Genomic DNA, 13916 nt, shown 5'->3' on the forward strand with positions numbered 1-13916 from the left:
GCTGCCTCAGCGAGGACCCACCAGGGCCAGCACTCACAGAAACTGGTACAGTCTTGAGCCATGTTAACCAAGCCTTGGTGATACTCTTTGTTATTTACCCTAAGGGCAGTGAGGTGCTGGCACAGGCTGCTCAGAGCAGCTGTACGTGCCCCGCCCCTGGCAGCACTCAAAGGCCAGGCTGGATGGGGCTGGGGGCAACCTGGGCTAGTGGGAGGCATGCCTGCCCCTGTGGCAGGGCATTGGACTGGATGATATTTAAGGTCCCTTCCAACCCAAACCATCCTGTGAATCTGTGATATATACCCATTACCTAATGCCCATCACCAACACCACATTGTTGTGCTGACATGTGCCCACACCACTGTCCCTAGCAGCGTACCTGCATGGGCAAAGAGGCCTGCAGCATGCTGCACTGCAGCTGAAGCAAATGTGACATGTTGGCCAACCCCAAAAGTGGCATCAGATCTCTCATACCCACATAAAGCAGATGAGATTGCAGATTCAAAATCTCATTCCAGAAGAAGCATGTGTAGGAAACCATGCAGAGATAGAAGTTTGTTTTTCAGAGTGTTTTTGCAATGAATATTACATCGGTTAAGAGACTTTCCAGCTTGTAGAACCTTTATTTTCTATGTGCGTAGTTCAACTGTAGTCAGGCTGGTACAAAACTACCCACATCAGTCCCTAAGGTCAGTGAGAATCGAGTATGTCAGCTTTAGGATGAGGAAGGCTGAATCAGCCCTGCTGGGATTCCAAGCTGCAAACTCAGTTCCAAGCATTTAAGCCCCAGGGCATGGTTTTGACCTGCATACTCCATCATAAATACATGCCTCAGTGCTCATTATTCAGTACCACAATCAGGTTGGGGTGTTGGTTTTTTTTCTTTTCTGTATTTTGCCTTCGCAGGAGTATATAGTTCACCAATGTCTTAGTGAAACGAGTGAACATCGCAGTTCTCGTGTTGAAGGAGAAGCAGGAATCATAAATGATTTTAGTCAGGAATATCCTCAAAGAGTGACCCCTGAGAAACGCTGGAGATACAGGGAGGAATGCAGGTGTCATAGCAACTGAAATAAGAAGCAACTGTACATGTCCTCAGGAAAGATGCTGGAATGTATCCTGAAGAACTGCTGAAACAGTTTGTGTGGATGCCATTTTGGGGCCAGCTGGAGGCAAATCACTGCTTAATTAGGCCATCTAGCCTGAGCAAGAGTAATTCAGAAAGTTGTTAAAGAAAACATATTTTGAATTAAGAAATTTAAAGTGCCGAAGCTGCTAGATGGCAGAACCAGGACTCATCCCTCATATAGCCCTAATCCAAGGCTGGTTTAAAACCCAGTCCAGTTAATCAGTGGGAGAACAGAGAAACAATAGATGATCAATTTGTGCACAGAGGTGCTCTCAAACACAGGTGTTTTTAGAAAAATTGGTATATGTGAATAGGAACTGCTTGTTCAAAGACTAAGCACGCTTGAAGGAGTGTGTGAGTTAAAGCAGGCAGAAAGAACATCACGATCCAAGGAGGAGCCTGGAACAGAGGCAGAGACTGGAACCGAACAGATCAATCAACTGGGACAGAGTCAGGTGATGGATTCGCAGAACTGACAGGACTAAAGGAAACTTCTAAAAACTTCAGATGTTGACTATTGATCTGAGAAGTGTAAGCTGTGCCATACCCCTTGTTTCTCTGCCACTCACTGGGGTGGTGGCCCAGCTCTGAGTTGTGACTAAATCAAGCCTAGCGGTACATACATCTGTGTAAATTTTTCCTTTAACAGTCAATACTGCTATAGTTGCCATTTAAATAACTGACTGAACATCAAGTGTTACTAATAGAAACTTGATAAGCGTAGAGTTTCATGAAGATGGGTGGACACTTCCAATCCAACTTGCCACACTGGTGATGGAAATCAAACTAGCCATGTCCTTTTTCCAGACAGCAGAAGAAATTGCTCGCTGCATGCAACGCAACTTGATCGCTTTCAAAATGCCTCTCCTGGACGAGACTGCTCCCTGCAAGTTTCTCTTCCTCTCCGTTGATAATATAAGGAGCGATAGCAACTGGTTCAGACCAAGTAATCCCAATGGAGGCTGGCAACACAACTAAGGCAGGAGGCCTACATGTGGTAACAGAGAATTAGATACAGAAAAGCAGGGTTTGTCCCCAGACCTTACATTCTTAACACCACAGCCTCTGAATACAGAAAGGCTGCTAAGTGACTTAACAGTAAGAAGGTTATCACCACACGTCTGTGACAACAGGAGAAGCTCTCGTACGTACCCACTGTTCAGTTCCTGGCTTAGTTTAGCCTTTCAGCTTTAAGAACAGAAAAGCTAAATCTGAGTTACAACAAATCAGCAAGTTTAGTTCATGCCAATACACAGAACTACACTATCTCCCAGAACAGAGAATAAGAACCTCACGTTTTAGAAAGACAAAGTCAGGACAGTATTACTGTTAGACTGCAACACTACCAGAATTGTTCCTGATTTGTATTAAGTAGAACAGTAAGCCATAACATGTTAAAAAATACAGAGGAGAGGTTTATGTAGCCAAGGACCCCTTACTCCAACTTGTAACTGATAAATCAACTGAAATCTATTAATCGGGTATGCATTAACACACACAAAGCAAACGTAGTAAGACACAAGTTTAGGCTTAAGGGTCAAGTCAGTGGAGCCTTCCCTGGAGAGAGGCTCTTTCCTCTAACCAGCTCGTCCCGTTTGTCAGCCTCCTAGGATTCAAAGATGCAACCAAAGTCAAGTTTTGCCAGAGCAGCTGCTTGATTTCTAGTAGGAAAAGCCTGTTCACTCAGCAGCTTTGCTCCTGAAATGCATTAATGAGTCCTTGTCCCAGTTTCAGAGGGACGAGGCAAAGACTTGCCTCGCAAAAGTACCGAGTATAATATACACACACACACACAGAGGAGCTTGTCTGATCCGCCAGTGTAATAGATTTCTGTCCTATAAACTCTTCAAGAGTTTGTGGTGTGTAAAACGCTGTAAATTAAGCCGTCCCTTGTTCCCATGAATATCATAGCAGGCATACGGTGACGGAAAGGCTATGAGAGCATCCATCCAAGAATGGCAGAATAGCATCTTACTGTGTCTCTCGGCTTCTGGAGTCACACGACTTTATCCAAAGACTGGCAGCTTTATCCAAGCGTTGTTTAAACGGCTTGTGCTCTACGTCCTGCTGCTGCTCTCCTGTTACATCCATGGCATCGACGCTCAAATCTGAAAGCAGCGACCAAGGAAAGCGGTCTATGAACACACAAGTGTTATGGCCTGTGGCAACCTGAGGAAATTAAAAGACAGAATTTTTCAGCCAGCAGGGTAAGGACGTGCCATACTGGGAAAGCGTGTTCAGCTAGGGCCAAGTGACCCACAGGGAATAAAACGCACGGTGCAGCACGCTAAATGGCCCTCCCAGGTATGGGGTTTGCCTTGGCGTCCCAGAAGGACCGTTTCCAACTTCCAAGAAAACGTTACCCTGAAAGCTAGACACACTTAAGGCAAAAAGCCAAAAGCAAATCCCTCAAAGACCAGAACCATTTTTAGGAACAGGAGTTAAGCCTAAAATTGGTTGAAAGCTGCCTCCTACCTCTTCCCCCGCCACCTTTCCCCCTTCAACATCAGCACATTTCCTTGTGATCCCTTTTCACAAAAAAAGGATTGAGGCCTGTGGTATCAGCTTGGTACCGAAGCACCACAATGCACTTGCTGGCTACATGCTCTCTTAGAAGGCTGACAGCTTCGCCGCACACAACAGCCAAGGCTTCCAGTCTCTCTGGCCTTCCCACGCCCTGTGAAACGTGAGGAAGGCAAAGACCCAGAACATCTCGGGGGGGTTCTGGAGGAAGTCAAGATGCACTACATCTAGAGCCCAACACACTACCCAAAGGAATTACCACAGCAGAACAAGAGGCAGGAACGATCAGTAGACAGGCAGATAACATGCATGGCAGTAATATCCAGTCAGACTTGCAGGACTTCCAGTCACTTCATCCCTCAACTTTGTTTTGAATTTAGTTAAAAGATAATCATATTCTTAACGCTCATTCTGCTTTTACAAGTGCTGGAGGAAGGCTAACACGTAGCATTGGCATTACAGTCAGAATTCAAGTACAAAAGTCACAGCAAAGCTGTGCCTTGTCAAGTGACTTCTAAAGCAGGCTCTTGAGCCTTTCAACAAGACAGTCCAATCTGGAGTCACAAGAGAGCTGTGCCAGCTCCGTCAGTACGGCTGAGCTCTCTGACAAAGTACACCGCCGTACAGAAATGTAAGTGGGTTTATACCTCAGGCTCATTTACAATCTAGAAAAATAATACAGCTTGACTGGATGGGCTGGTTTAAGCGCCCAGCAGGCCTGGCTCCGTAACCACCAGGGACCACCAATTCCTCCCTGGCTGCTGCCCAAGCCGCAGCGCAGCACTCGGAAGCAGCGGGCACACGGAGCCTTGTGGGCCCTCAGCAAGTACAAAGGTTATCCCTCCGTAGTCAGCAGTCCGACTCACAAGCACAAGGCACATGTGGAAAAGAAACATCTAGACTGACCTTCAGTTTAGCTCCCCTTGATTTGTCAACATACAATTCCGGATGAACCTAGGCTCAAAGAAAAAACAAAAGAGCCCCGTTTCACTGGGAAGCAAATCCAAAGGCAACTCTTCCCCTCGGCTGCTCTGGCCCAGGAGCTGACTATTAAGACACAGGATCAGCAAGACACCTGAGCTGCTACCTCCCAACCCTCCCCGGTAGTTAAACGCTTGCCCTTTGTAATACTTCTTAGAGAAATCAGCAGTCAGGGGCGAGGGGTGGGGATTCCATCGCTGGCTTTCTTTTCCTTCCCTTGCCCGCTCGCAGGGGCGGGAAGAGGCTCCTGAGCCACCCCCCTGCGACAGCGTTACCGCAGGCCCCAAGGCAGCCTCTGCGGCCCGCGGGGGCCGGCAGCCCCAGCCGGCTGCCACGGCTCAGGCCAGCGGCTGGGGGAAAGACAAAGCCCCGCGCAGGGCTGCGGCGGCTGCCCGGGCAGCCCGGAGGCGGCGGGTGGGCGGCGGGGCGCCGCGGGCCGACCCCTCTCCCGGGCCCCGCCGCCACAAGCGAGCACCGGGGCCGCCCCGCCGCCGCTCCTCGCCGAGGTAGCGGCGCAGCTCCGAGAGAAAAAAAAAAAAAAAAAAACAACACCCAAAAAAGGGCAGCCCCGTGAGGAGCCCGCTGACCACCGTCCCTGCCGGGGAGACGAGAACCGGCGGCAGCCCCGCCGGTCACGGGCCGGGCCGCCCGCCTGCCTCAGCCCGCCCGCCGCCGGCACCAGGCGCTCCCTGCCGCGGCCGAGCGCCGGGCCGCCACATCCCCCCGACTCGGCCGCTGCCCGCCGGCCCCCGCCCGCCCTTCAGCCCGAGCGCTCACCCAGCGCGCCGCCGCACGTCCCGGCCCGAAACTCTTCCAGGTTCCCGGCGAAGGCTCCGCACCTCCACGGCCACTCCAGCGCGCCGCGCGGGCCGGAAATGAACCCACCTTCCGGGGCCGTACGCGTAGCCCATACGTACGAGGCCGGAAGCCCCGCCCCTTTGGCGTCACGTCGTTTCTGCGCATGCGCTGCCCGATTGGTGGAGCGCTGCTGCCATCTAGCGAAATATATTTGGGTACTGCAGCCGGCCCTGTTGGTGGATCGCTGCTGCCACCTAGCGAAATAAAAATGGGTACTGCAACCGGCCCTGTTGGTGGATCGCTGCTGCCACCTAGCGAAATATAAATGGGTACTGCAGCCGGCCCTGTTGGTGGATCGCTGCTGCCATCTAGCGAAATATAAAAGGGTACTGCAACCGGCCCTGTTGGTGGAGCGCTGCTGCCACCTAGCGAAATATATTTGGGTACTGCAGCCGGCCCTGTTGGTGGAGCGCTGCTGCCACCTAGCGAAATTTTAATGGGTACTGCAGCCGGCCCTGTTGGTGGAGCGCTGCTGCCACCTAGCGAAATATATTTGGGTACTGCAGCCGGCCCTGTTGGTGGAGCGCTTCTGCCACCTAGCGAAATATAAATGGGTACTGCAGCCGGCCCTGTTGGTGGATCGCTGCTGCCATCTAGCGAAATATATTTGGGTACTGCAGCCGGCCCTGTTGGTGGAGCGCTGCTGCCACCTAGCGAAATAAAAATGGGTACTGCAGCCGGCCCTGTTGGTGGATCGCTGCTGCCACCTAGCGAAATATAAATGGGTACTGCAGCCGGCCCTGTTGGTGGATCGCTGCTGCCACCTAGCGAAATAAAAATGGGTACTGCAACCGGCCCTGTTGGTGGATCGCTGCTGCCATCTAGCGAAATATAAATGGGTACTGCAACCGGCCCTGTTGGTGGATCGCTGCTGCCATCTAGCGAAATATATTTGGGTACTGCAGCCGGACTTTTGGGTGGAGCGCTGCTGCCACCTAGCGAAAGATATTTGGGTACTGCAGCCGGCCCTGTTGGTGAAGCGCTGCTGCCATCTAGCGAAACATAATTGGGTACTGCAGCCGCCCGGTTGGTGGAGGTCCTTTCCTGCTATTTTGTGACTTGTGTTGGAAGTGCCTGGCACCAGGTTCGAGTATTAAGGCAGAAAGCCCCAGGGCCTCGTACCTCTGGGTGGTACATGCTGTGTCACACCAGCTACGGTGCCTTCCTGCTTTACAAATGCAATCAGTTTTGGCAAGTTTACAAAACTAGTGCTTTATCAGGAAGGTGTCTTTGGATTTCAGCTTACCCCTTTCTACTTTTCATATGCCTACATCACAAGAAAAAGAAAGGGGTTTGCTTCTCAGGTTTGCTCCAGTTACTCGGCAATTCAGGCATGACCACAGCAGAGCTGTTTTCCTACAGTCTTTTTTGTTTCCAGAATCCTCCCTCCCCTCCCTAGAGAGGGCTATGTGCAGGGCAAAGCGGACACTATGAGTAGGGACGACTGAGTAAAGTTACCAAAGGGCACGTGGTGCCTTCCTTGCAGCAAGGGACTGATTTCAGTTTTTCTATGCTTGGATGACTTTTGCAGCTCAGAGTTTGGTTAAATCTACTCGTGGGGCAGCACTTGAACGTCTGTTGAGTGATTTCATACTGGACAACAGCAGCCACACCAAGACAAAAGTCTCCTCGGGGACAGACACGATAGCAGACTTCGTGTGGGCTGACCTCACCTTTTGCTTGCAACCGGCACCTTATTTTGCAAAGGAATCTTTGAAACCCTCTTTCTTTGAGACAAGGGACTGTAAGGGCCAAGGGCCAAAGCAGCCACGCTGCAGCCTGGAGCCTGACGGTGGCTTCTCAGGTTCCAGCAATGGCTGTGGAGCACAGCTCTTGTGTCACCAAGCAGAGCGCCTGACACCCTGAAGTGCCTCGGCGCCCCGGGGGTGTGAAGCCTCTGTCTGGGGATCAGGCAGCCTCCCACCACAGGTCTTGCTGAGCTAAAATGACTCTGCAGAGGCTGTAAAATTGTCTCGGAGTGCTGTGCTGCTTAAGATGAAAGTGCTTCCGATAGCTCAAGCTAGCCCACCCACTCAGCTCTTACGAGCTGTACCTCCATATGCAATGGGAAGAAGTATTTAACGCAGTAACTCCAACTCTCGGCTTGGCACCCAAACCCGTAGATCAAACAGTCCATTTATTCTTATTATTGGAAGTCTCCTTCCTCCCCTCCAAAGCCTGTCGTGCTTCCCTCCCTGGGCGAGGGCCCTACTCGTCTCGCATATCCAGCAAGCAGCCTCTCGAGTGCAGTTTCCACAGGCACATCTTCTTGATCCGGCAGGTCAATGTAGGTATCTAGCGTCTGATCGTCGATACCGGGATCAATCGCACAGAAAGCAGTCTTCAGATCATCTGCCTTCCCCCCTCTGTTCCAAAACAACACAGTCACCATTACGTTGTGGTATGTGAAAAGAACATTTACTTACTTGTGTCACACTGAGAATCCATGTTGCCCGAAATGCAGAGCAGAGATGTCTTTTGATACAGTCATCTCTGCCTCTACTAGCATCCCGTTGTTAAACACATGTGCAATAAAGACTGGTGAATGCTAAACGTCAAACTGACCGGAAGTTAAGAAATCTTAGATTCATGATAACCTGGGAAGACCTTAATTTCACTCTATTGTGCATTGATATCCCTTATTACAGAACTGTACTTCTTGCTAATTCAGTGCCCACGTTGGACAGGATTTCACTTCACAGGCACCTGCCCACCTCTGGCGTTCTCCTCGGTGCTCGGTGTGGCACCAGACTTTTTTTCAATGCAGTAATTGCCTCTTGTTTTGAGGTGGAATTATTTCTCAGATTTGCACCAGTTGTCAGTCCTATTTGCTCTTCCCACTCCTCAGAACCAGTCTCTGAAGATGTACAGGATTTTACCGCTATTTTTGGAGAGCTGAGGAGTGTGGATAACTGGCTAGCTGGAAAAGTTCACATAAACATAGTCTAGCTGGCTAGACAAAAATGCACATCGCTCTCAGCTTATCTGAAGTAAAGCACAAATACACTGCCTTTGGCTGTTCTTGTTACACAATAACAGGAAGATTTCGGTGGGAAAAGAATGTTGCAGGTGGGAACAGATAACTACAGAAGAGAAACTAGGGGTGGGCTTGATATTTAGGCAACTCACCAATAATGAGCTTAACTTTTGTAATACATATGAGCTAATTATAACAAGGCATAAAAGGTGACTGTAAGGTACAATAAACAAAGTCTGCTGATCACTCATATTGATTGACTGTGTCTTCCCTCCGTCGCGACAGAGGAGCACTGTACCGAAGGGGATTAGTGGTACAACTGATCTCTGCTCGCTGTCTGCCACGCCAAAGTTCTTTGGGTCGGGGACTGCTGCTCGCAGTGTTCCGCAGAGCCGGGCTCAGCCAGGTCTCGGCATTCACTGCAACGGGCACAGCCCTGTAGCGCAGGGAGGCCTGCGCTGGCCACGCACACTGCGTCCACTGCGGGGTTCCCTCTGCACGCGCGGTCCTGAGCTACTGTCCCCATCAGCCCCTTCCCTCCATACTTACAGTAGATCTCCCAGCTTGTTCTTCAGCTGGCTCAGATACTCCTGCTTCCCCCTGACATCCTGGCTCCGGGGCTTGGCCACGAAAGCTTCAGCGCTCCCCGCCTCCTCCTGAAAGAAATTACAGCTGTGTTAGCACCGAACATGTGTTCCGGTCTGCACAGGAGCTGCCTCTCAATGTGCACGAAAATAACGCGGCTCTCCTAGAAATGGAATTTCCACGTGAAAAGTGGAAATAGAGAGAAAGAATATGGGAAAAACTCCCATCACAGAAAAGGCACAAGCTTGCACTGCCATAGTCTGCAGAGGGCCTTCAGGTGTTAGAGCTTGTGGTGGGCACTCCAGCTTTGTAAGTCTGATAAACCTAGCTAGTCTTATAAAACTAATTTAATCCCTAATTTAATCTCATTCTCCTGAAAAGGAAAGAGCCAATCCAAGAACTAGTTGATGCAAGCAGGTACAGCACTGAAGACCTCATTGACAACTTATCCTTATTCAAAGAATTAAACTGACGTTACTTAAGTTTTAGGGATTAGAGATTTAATTAAGGATTACATTTGTTTTAGGGATTTAGGGATTATATTAGGGATAGGTCTTTTGTGTGGGTCTCGCAGTACTACAAAACACATCTGTCAGCACCTTTGCAACTTGTCTCGAGTGCTCCAGGGTGGAAAAAAAATGGGACTCTCTGAGAGGTTCTGCCCAACAAAACCAGAAAAGGAAAGATCTTCCTTGGAAATACCTTTCAGGAATGGCAGGGAAAACGGTTCAAGCTTCTGGAAAGGCTGAGGAAAAGATGTCGAAGGATCAAAGAAATGCTACTCTATCCCAGAGAGAACCTCTGGATACAGTCGTGCTTAGTATGACGTGAAGAATTCTTGCAACGATTCCTTGTCCCTGTATCATTGCCTGCTTCCCCCATGTGCTGGGGTACGGTGCAATGGGACATTGTGAGTTGAATGAACTTCCTCATGCCACAAGAAGCAGTCATTCCTTACAATGTAGTCTTGCTACTTAGTCATTCTGGCGCTTGTCTGCATTAATCTCGTCAGCAGAGAAGTAACCCGGGAAAACCCAAATACTGCTCTGCTGGACACTTCCCGGTCACGGCCACCAGTACCGGGGCAGGGAGAGGGGAGGAGGATGAGGCTTTTCAGCAGCAGGAAGCTGTTACTTTGGCTTGGCCATATAGCGCAGCATTAGCAGGGGCTCGAGCCCACTAGAAATACCTGCATGTCCGGTGGTTCACGTGGCATCATTGTAAAGTGTGGCTACTTCAGCTATGTCTTCAGTATGCTCACCGTTTCAGCTTTTCTAGTGCACCTGAGTTTCCCTGGCTTTAAAGTTTTCAGTGTTTACACTAAGAAGAAGGTGAATATTGAAGACACCGGCCACGAAAGTAATTCTCCCACCTTCCTAATGGGTATGTATTACCAATTAATCTCAGTGGAAACAAGCAGTGAAGAAAGCTTCCACATACCCATGCAGGGAAGCCATTTCCCTCTCTTAGAGCTCCCGTTGCTATTTCTTCCAGAAGGACATCCACCAGCTGACTGCTGGTCTTCCCCTCAGCCAGAGAACCCCACTGGTCAGCTCCGCCTGGAAATCACCTCTGCAACAGCAAAAAGACACCGAGCTGCTAGGAGAACGTGCCCACACATACTGGTTTTGTGTGAATCCCACTAGGAGCCTAAGGATAGATACAGATCTCCAGGCATTTGGTTGGTCTCCTAAGCTGTCTAAGGCAAAATGGAATACCCTGCAAGCACCTCTCAGGCCACTCCTAAAAGCCTAGGAGAAAATGGGGTGTTGCAGGTGGGCTTAGGGGTTGGGGTTAGGGGTGTGGGAAAATCACCCTGAGGTGGGGGGAACTCGAGAAAATTGCGTCCTAACGGAAGCATAATATTACGGAAAGCTTTTTTTAGGGTAGAATACAGCTATAGCCTGGAGGACGGTTGGCACGCACACAGTCTGTATCGCCGCAGTCCCCTGAGCCGCAGCTCAGCGCGCGCCGACAGCGGTGTCGGAGGACGCGCTGAAGGCAAAAAGCCAAAAGCAAACCCCTCGAAGCCCAGAACCTTGCTCAGGAACACAGGAGTTAAGCCTAAAACCGGTTGAAAGCTGCCTCCTACCTGTTCTCCCGCCACCTTTCCCCCTCCAACGTCAGCACCTTTCCTCGCGATCCCTTTTCGCAAACAAAAGACGGACACCTGTGGTATCAGCTCGGTACCGAAGCACCACGATGCGCTTGCCGGCTGCATGCTCTCTCACAAGGCTGACAGCTTCTCTGCACGCAACAGCCGAGACCCTGTGAAAGGGGAGGAAGGCAAACACCGATAACATCTCGCAGGGGTCAGGAGGAAGTCAGGATGCACTTCAGTCAGAGCCCAACGCCTTACCCAAAGGAATTACCACAGCAGAACAAGAGGCAGGAGCGATCAGTAGACAGGCAGAAAACACGCACGGCAGCGATACCCACGTCAGACTGGCAGGACGCTTCCAGTCGCTTCACCCCGCAGCTTTGTTTTGAATTTAGTTAAAAGGTAATCAGATTCTTAACGCTCATTCTGCTTTTAATAGCTGCTGGAGAAAGGCTAACACGTGGCATTGGCATTACAGTCGGAATTCCAGTATAAAAATCACGGCAAAGCTGTGCTTTGTCAAGCGACTTTCAAAGCAGGCTCTGGAGCCTTTCAACAAGACGGTCAAATCTGGAGTCCCAAGGGAACTCTGTGCCAGCTCCATCAGTACATCTGAGCTCTCTGACAAAGTACACCGCCATACAGAAACGTAAGTGGGTTTATACCTCGGGCTCATTTACAATCTAGAAAAATAATACTGCCCGACCGGACGCGCTGCTTCAAGCGCCTAGCAGGCCCGGCTGCGTAACCACGAGGGACCGACAATTCCTCCCCGGCCGTTGCCCGAGCCGCAGCGCAGCACTCGGAAGCAGCGGGCACACGGAGCCTCGCGGGCCCTCGGCAAGTACAAAGGTTATCCCTCCGTAGTCAGCAGTCCGACTCACAAGCACAAAGCACACGTGGAAAAGTAACATCTCGACTGACCTTCGGTTCCGCTCCCCTTGATTTGTCAATGTACAATTCCAGACGAACCTAGGGACAAAGGAAAAACAAAAGACCCCCGTTTCACTGGGAAGCAAATCAAAAGGCCTCTTCCCCTCGGCTGCTCCGGACCCGTAGCTGACTGTCACGACACAAGATCAGCCAGACACCTGAGTAGCTGCTGCCTCCCAGCCCATCCCGGTGGTTAAACGCTTGCGGAGAAATCAGCAGTCGGGGGCGACGGGTGGGGATTCTGCTACCGGCTTTCTTTTCTTGCCTTTGCCCGCTCGCAGGGGCGGGAAGAGGCTCCTGAGCCACCCCCCCCCGCGACAGCGTTACCGCAGGCCCCAAGGCAGCCTCTGCGGCCCGCGGGGGCCGGCAGCCCCAGCCGGCTGCCACGGCTCAGGCCAGCGGCTGGGGGAAAGACAAAGCCCCGCGCAGGGCTGCGGCGGCTGCCCGGGCAGCCAGGAGGCGGCGGCGGGTGGGCGGCGGGGCGGCGCGGGCCGACCCCTCTCCCGGGCCCCGCCGCCACAAGCGAGCACCGGGGCCGCCCCGCCGCCGCTCCTCGCCGAGGTAGCGGCGCGGCTCCGAGAGAAAAAAAAAAAAAAAAAACAACACCCAAAAAAGGGCAGCCCCGTGAGGAGCCCGCTGACCACCGTCCCTGCCGGGGAGACGAGAACCGGCGGCAGCCCCGCCGGTCCCGGGCCGGGCCGACCGCCTGCCTCAGCCCGCCCGCCGCCGGCACCAGGCGCTCCCTGCCGCGGCCGAGCGCCGGGCCGCCACATCCCCCCGACTCGGCCGCTGCCCGCCGGCCCCCGCCCACCCTCAGCCCGAGCGCTCACCCAGCGCGCCGCCGCACGTCCCGGCCCGAAACTCTTCCAGGTTCCCGGCGAAGGCTCCGCACCTCCACGGCCACTCCAGCGCGCCGCGCGGGCCGGAAATGAACCCACCTTCCGGGGCCGTACGCGTAGCCCATACGTACGAGGCCGGAAGCCCCGCCCCTTTGGCGTCACGTCGTTTCTGCGCATGCGCTGCCCGATTGGTGGAGCGCTGCTGCCATCTAGCGAAACTTAATTGGGTACTGCAGCCGGCCCTGTTGGTGCAGCGCTGCTGCCACCTAGCGAAATAAAAATGGGTACTGCAGCCGGCCCGGTTGGTGGATCGCTGCTGCCACCTAGCGAAATAAAAATGGGTACTGCAGCCGGCCCTGTTGGTGGAGCGCTGCTGCCATCTAGCGAAATATAAAAGGGTACTGCAGCCGGCCCTGTTGGTGGAGCGCTGCTGCCACCTAGCGAAATATATTTGGGTACTGCAGCCGGCCCTGTTGGTGGAGCGCTGCTGCCACCTAGCGAAATAAAAATGGGTACTGCAGCCGGCCCTGTTGGTGGATCGCTGCTGCCACCTAGCGAAATATAAATGGGTACTGCAGCCGGCCCTGTTGGTGGATCGCTGCTGCCACCTAGCGAAATAAAAATGGGTACTGCAACCGGCCCTGTTGGTGGATCGCTGCTGCCATCTAGCGAAATATAAATGGGTACTGCAGCCGGCCCGGTTGGTGGATCGCTGCTGCCATCTAGCGAAATATAAATGGGTACTGCAACCGGCCCTGTTGGTGGAGCGCTGCTGCCATCTAGCGAAATATAAAAGGGTACTGCAGCCGGCCCTGTTGGTGGAGCGCTGCTGCCACCTAGCGAAATAAAATTGGGTACTGCAGCCGGCCCTGTTGGTGGAGCGCTGCTGCCATCTAGCGAAATATATTTGGGTACTGCAACTGACCCTGTTGGTGGATCGCTGCTGCCACCTAGCGAAATAAAAATGGGTACTGCAACCGGCCCTTTTGG

At 52.2% G+C, this 13916-nt stretch overlaps 2 protein-coding genes across 10 annotated transcripts; both read right to left on the minus strand.

The window, feature by feature from the left end:
- Positions 1–594: 594 nt before the first annotated feature.
- Positions 595–5611, minus strand: LOC114016250 (uncharacterized). Of its 3 annotated transcripts, none has more exons than XM_055717946.1 (4): positions 5411–5611; positions 4559–4606; positions 3105–3298; positions 595–2117 (listed from the first exon to the last, which is right to left on the minus strand). In XM_055717946.1, exons 1-4 carry the CDS (start codon positions 5594–5596, stop codon positions 1916–1918), a joined length of 630 nt encoding a protein of 209 aa, XP_055573921.1. In that variant the 5' UTR covers positions 5597–5611; the 3' UTR covers positions 595–1915. The 3 variants fall into 3 exon arrangements, with proteins under 3 accessions (XP_055573921.1, XP_055573922.1, XP_055573923.1); XM_055717947.1 differs by having other exon boundaries at positions 3105–3237; positions 4519–4606; XM_055717948.1 differs by lacking the exon at positions 4559–4606.
- Positions 5612–7611: 2000 nt separating this feature from the next.
- Positions 7612–13118, minus strand: LOC114016156 (translin-associated factor X-interacting protein 1-like). Of its 7 annotated transcripts, XM_055717950.1 has the most exons (4): positions 12918–13092; positions 12079–12126; positions 10494–10625; positions 8880–9124 (listed from the first exon to the last, which is right to left on the minus strand). In XM_055717950.1, the coding sequence occupies exons 1-3, from the start codon at positions 13049–13051 to the stop codon at positions 10535–10537; spliced, it is 273 nt and encodes a 90-aa protein (XP_055573925.1). In that variant the 5' UTR covers positions 13052–13092; the 3' UTR covers positions 8880–9124; positions 10494–10534. The 7 variants fall into 7 exon arrangements, 2 of the variants coding, with proteins under 2 accessions (XP_055573924.1, XP_055573925.1); XR_008733474.1 differs by lacking the exons at positions 12079–12126; positions 12918–13092 and adding an exon at positions 7612–7857 and having other exon boundaries at positions 9018–9124; positions 10494–10946; XM_055717949.1 differs by lacking the exons at positions 10494–10625; positions 12079–12126 and adding an exon at positions 7612–7857 and having other exon boundaries at positions 9018–9124; positions 12918–13118.
- Between the last annotated feature and the right edge of the window lie 798 nt (positions 13119–13916).

Source organism: Falco cherrug, chromosome 8 (genome assembly GCF_023634085.1).
Source record: "Falco cherrug isolate bFalChe1 chromosome 8, bFalChe1.pri, whole genome shotgun sequence".
Taxonomy (NCBI): domain Eukaryota; kingdom Metazoa; phylum Chordata; class Aves; order Falconiformes; family Falconidae; genus Falco; species Falco cherrug.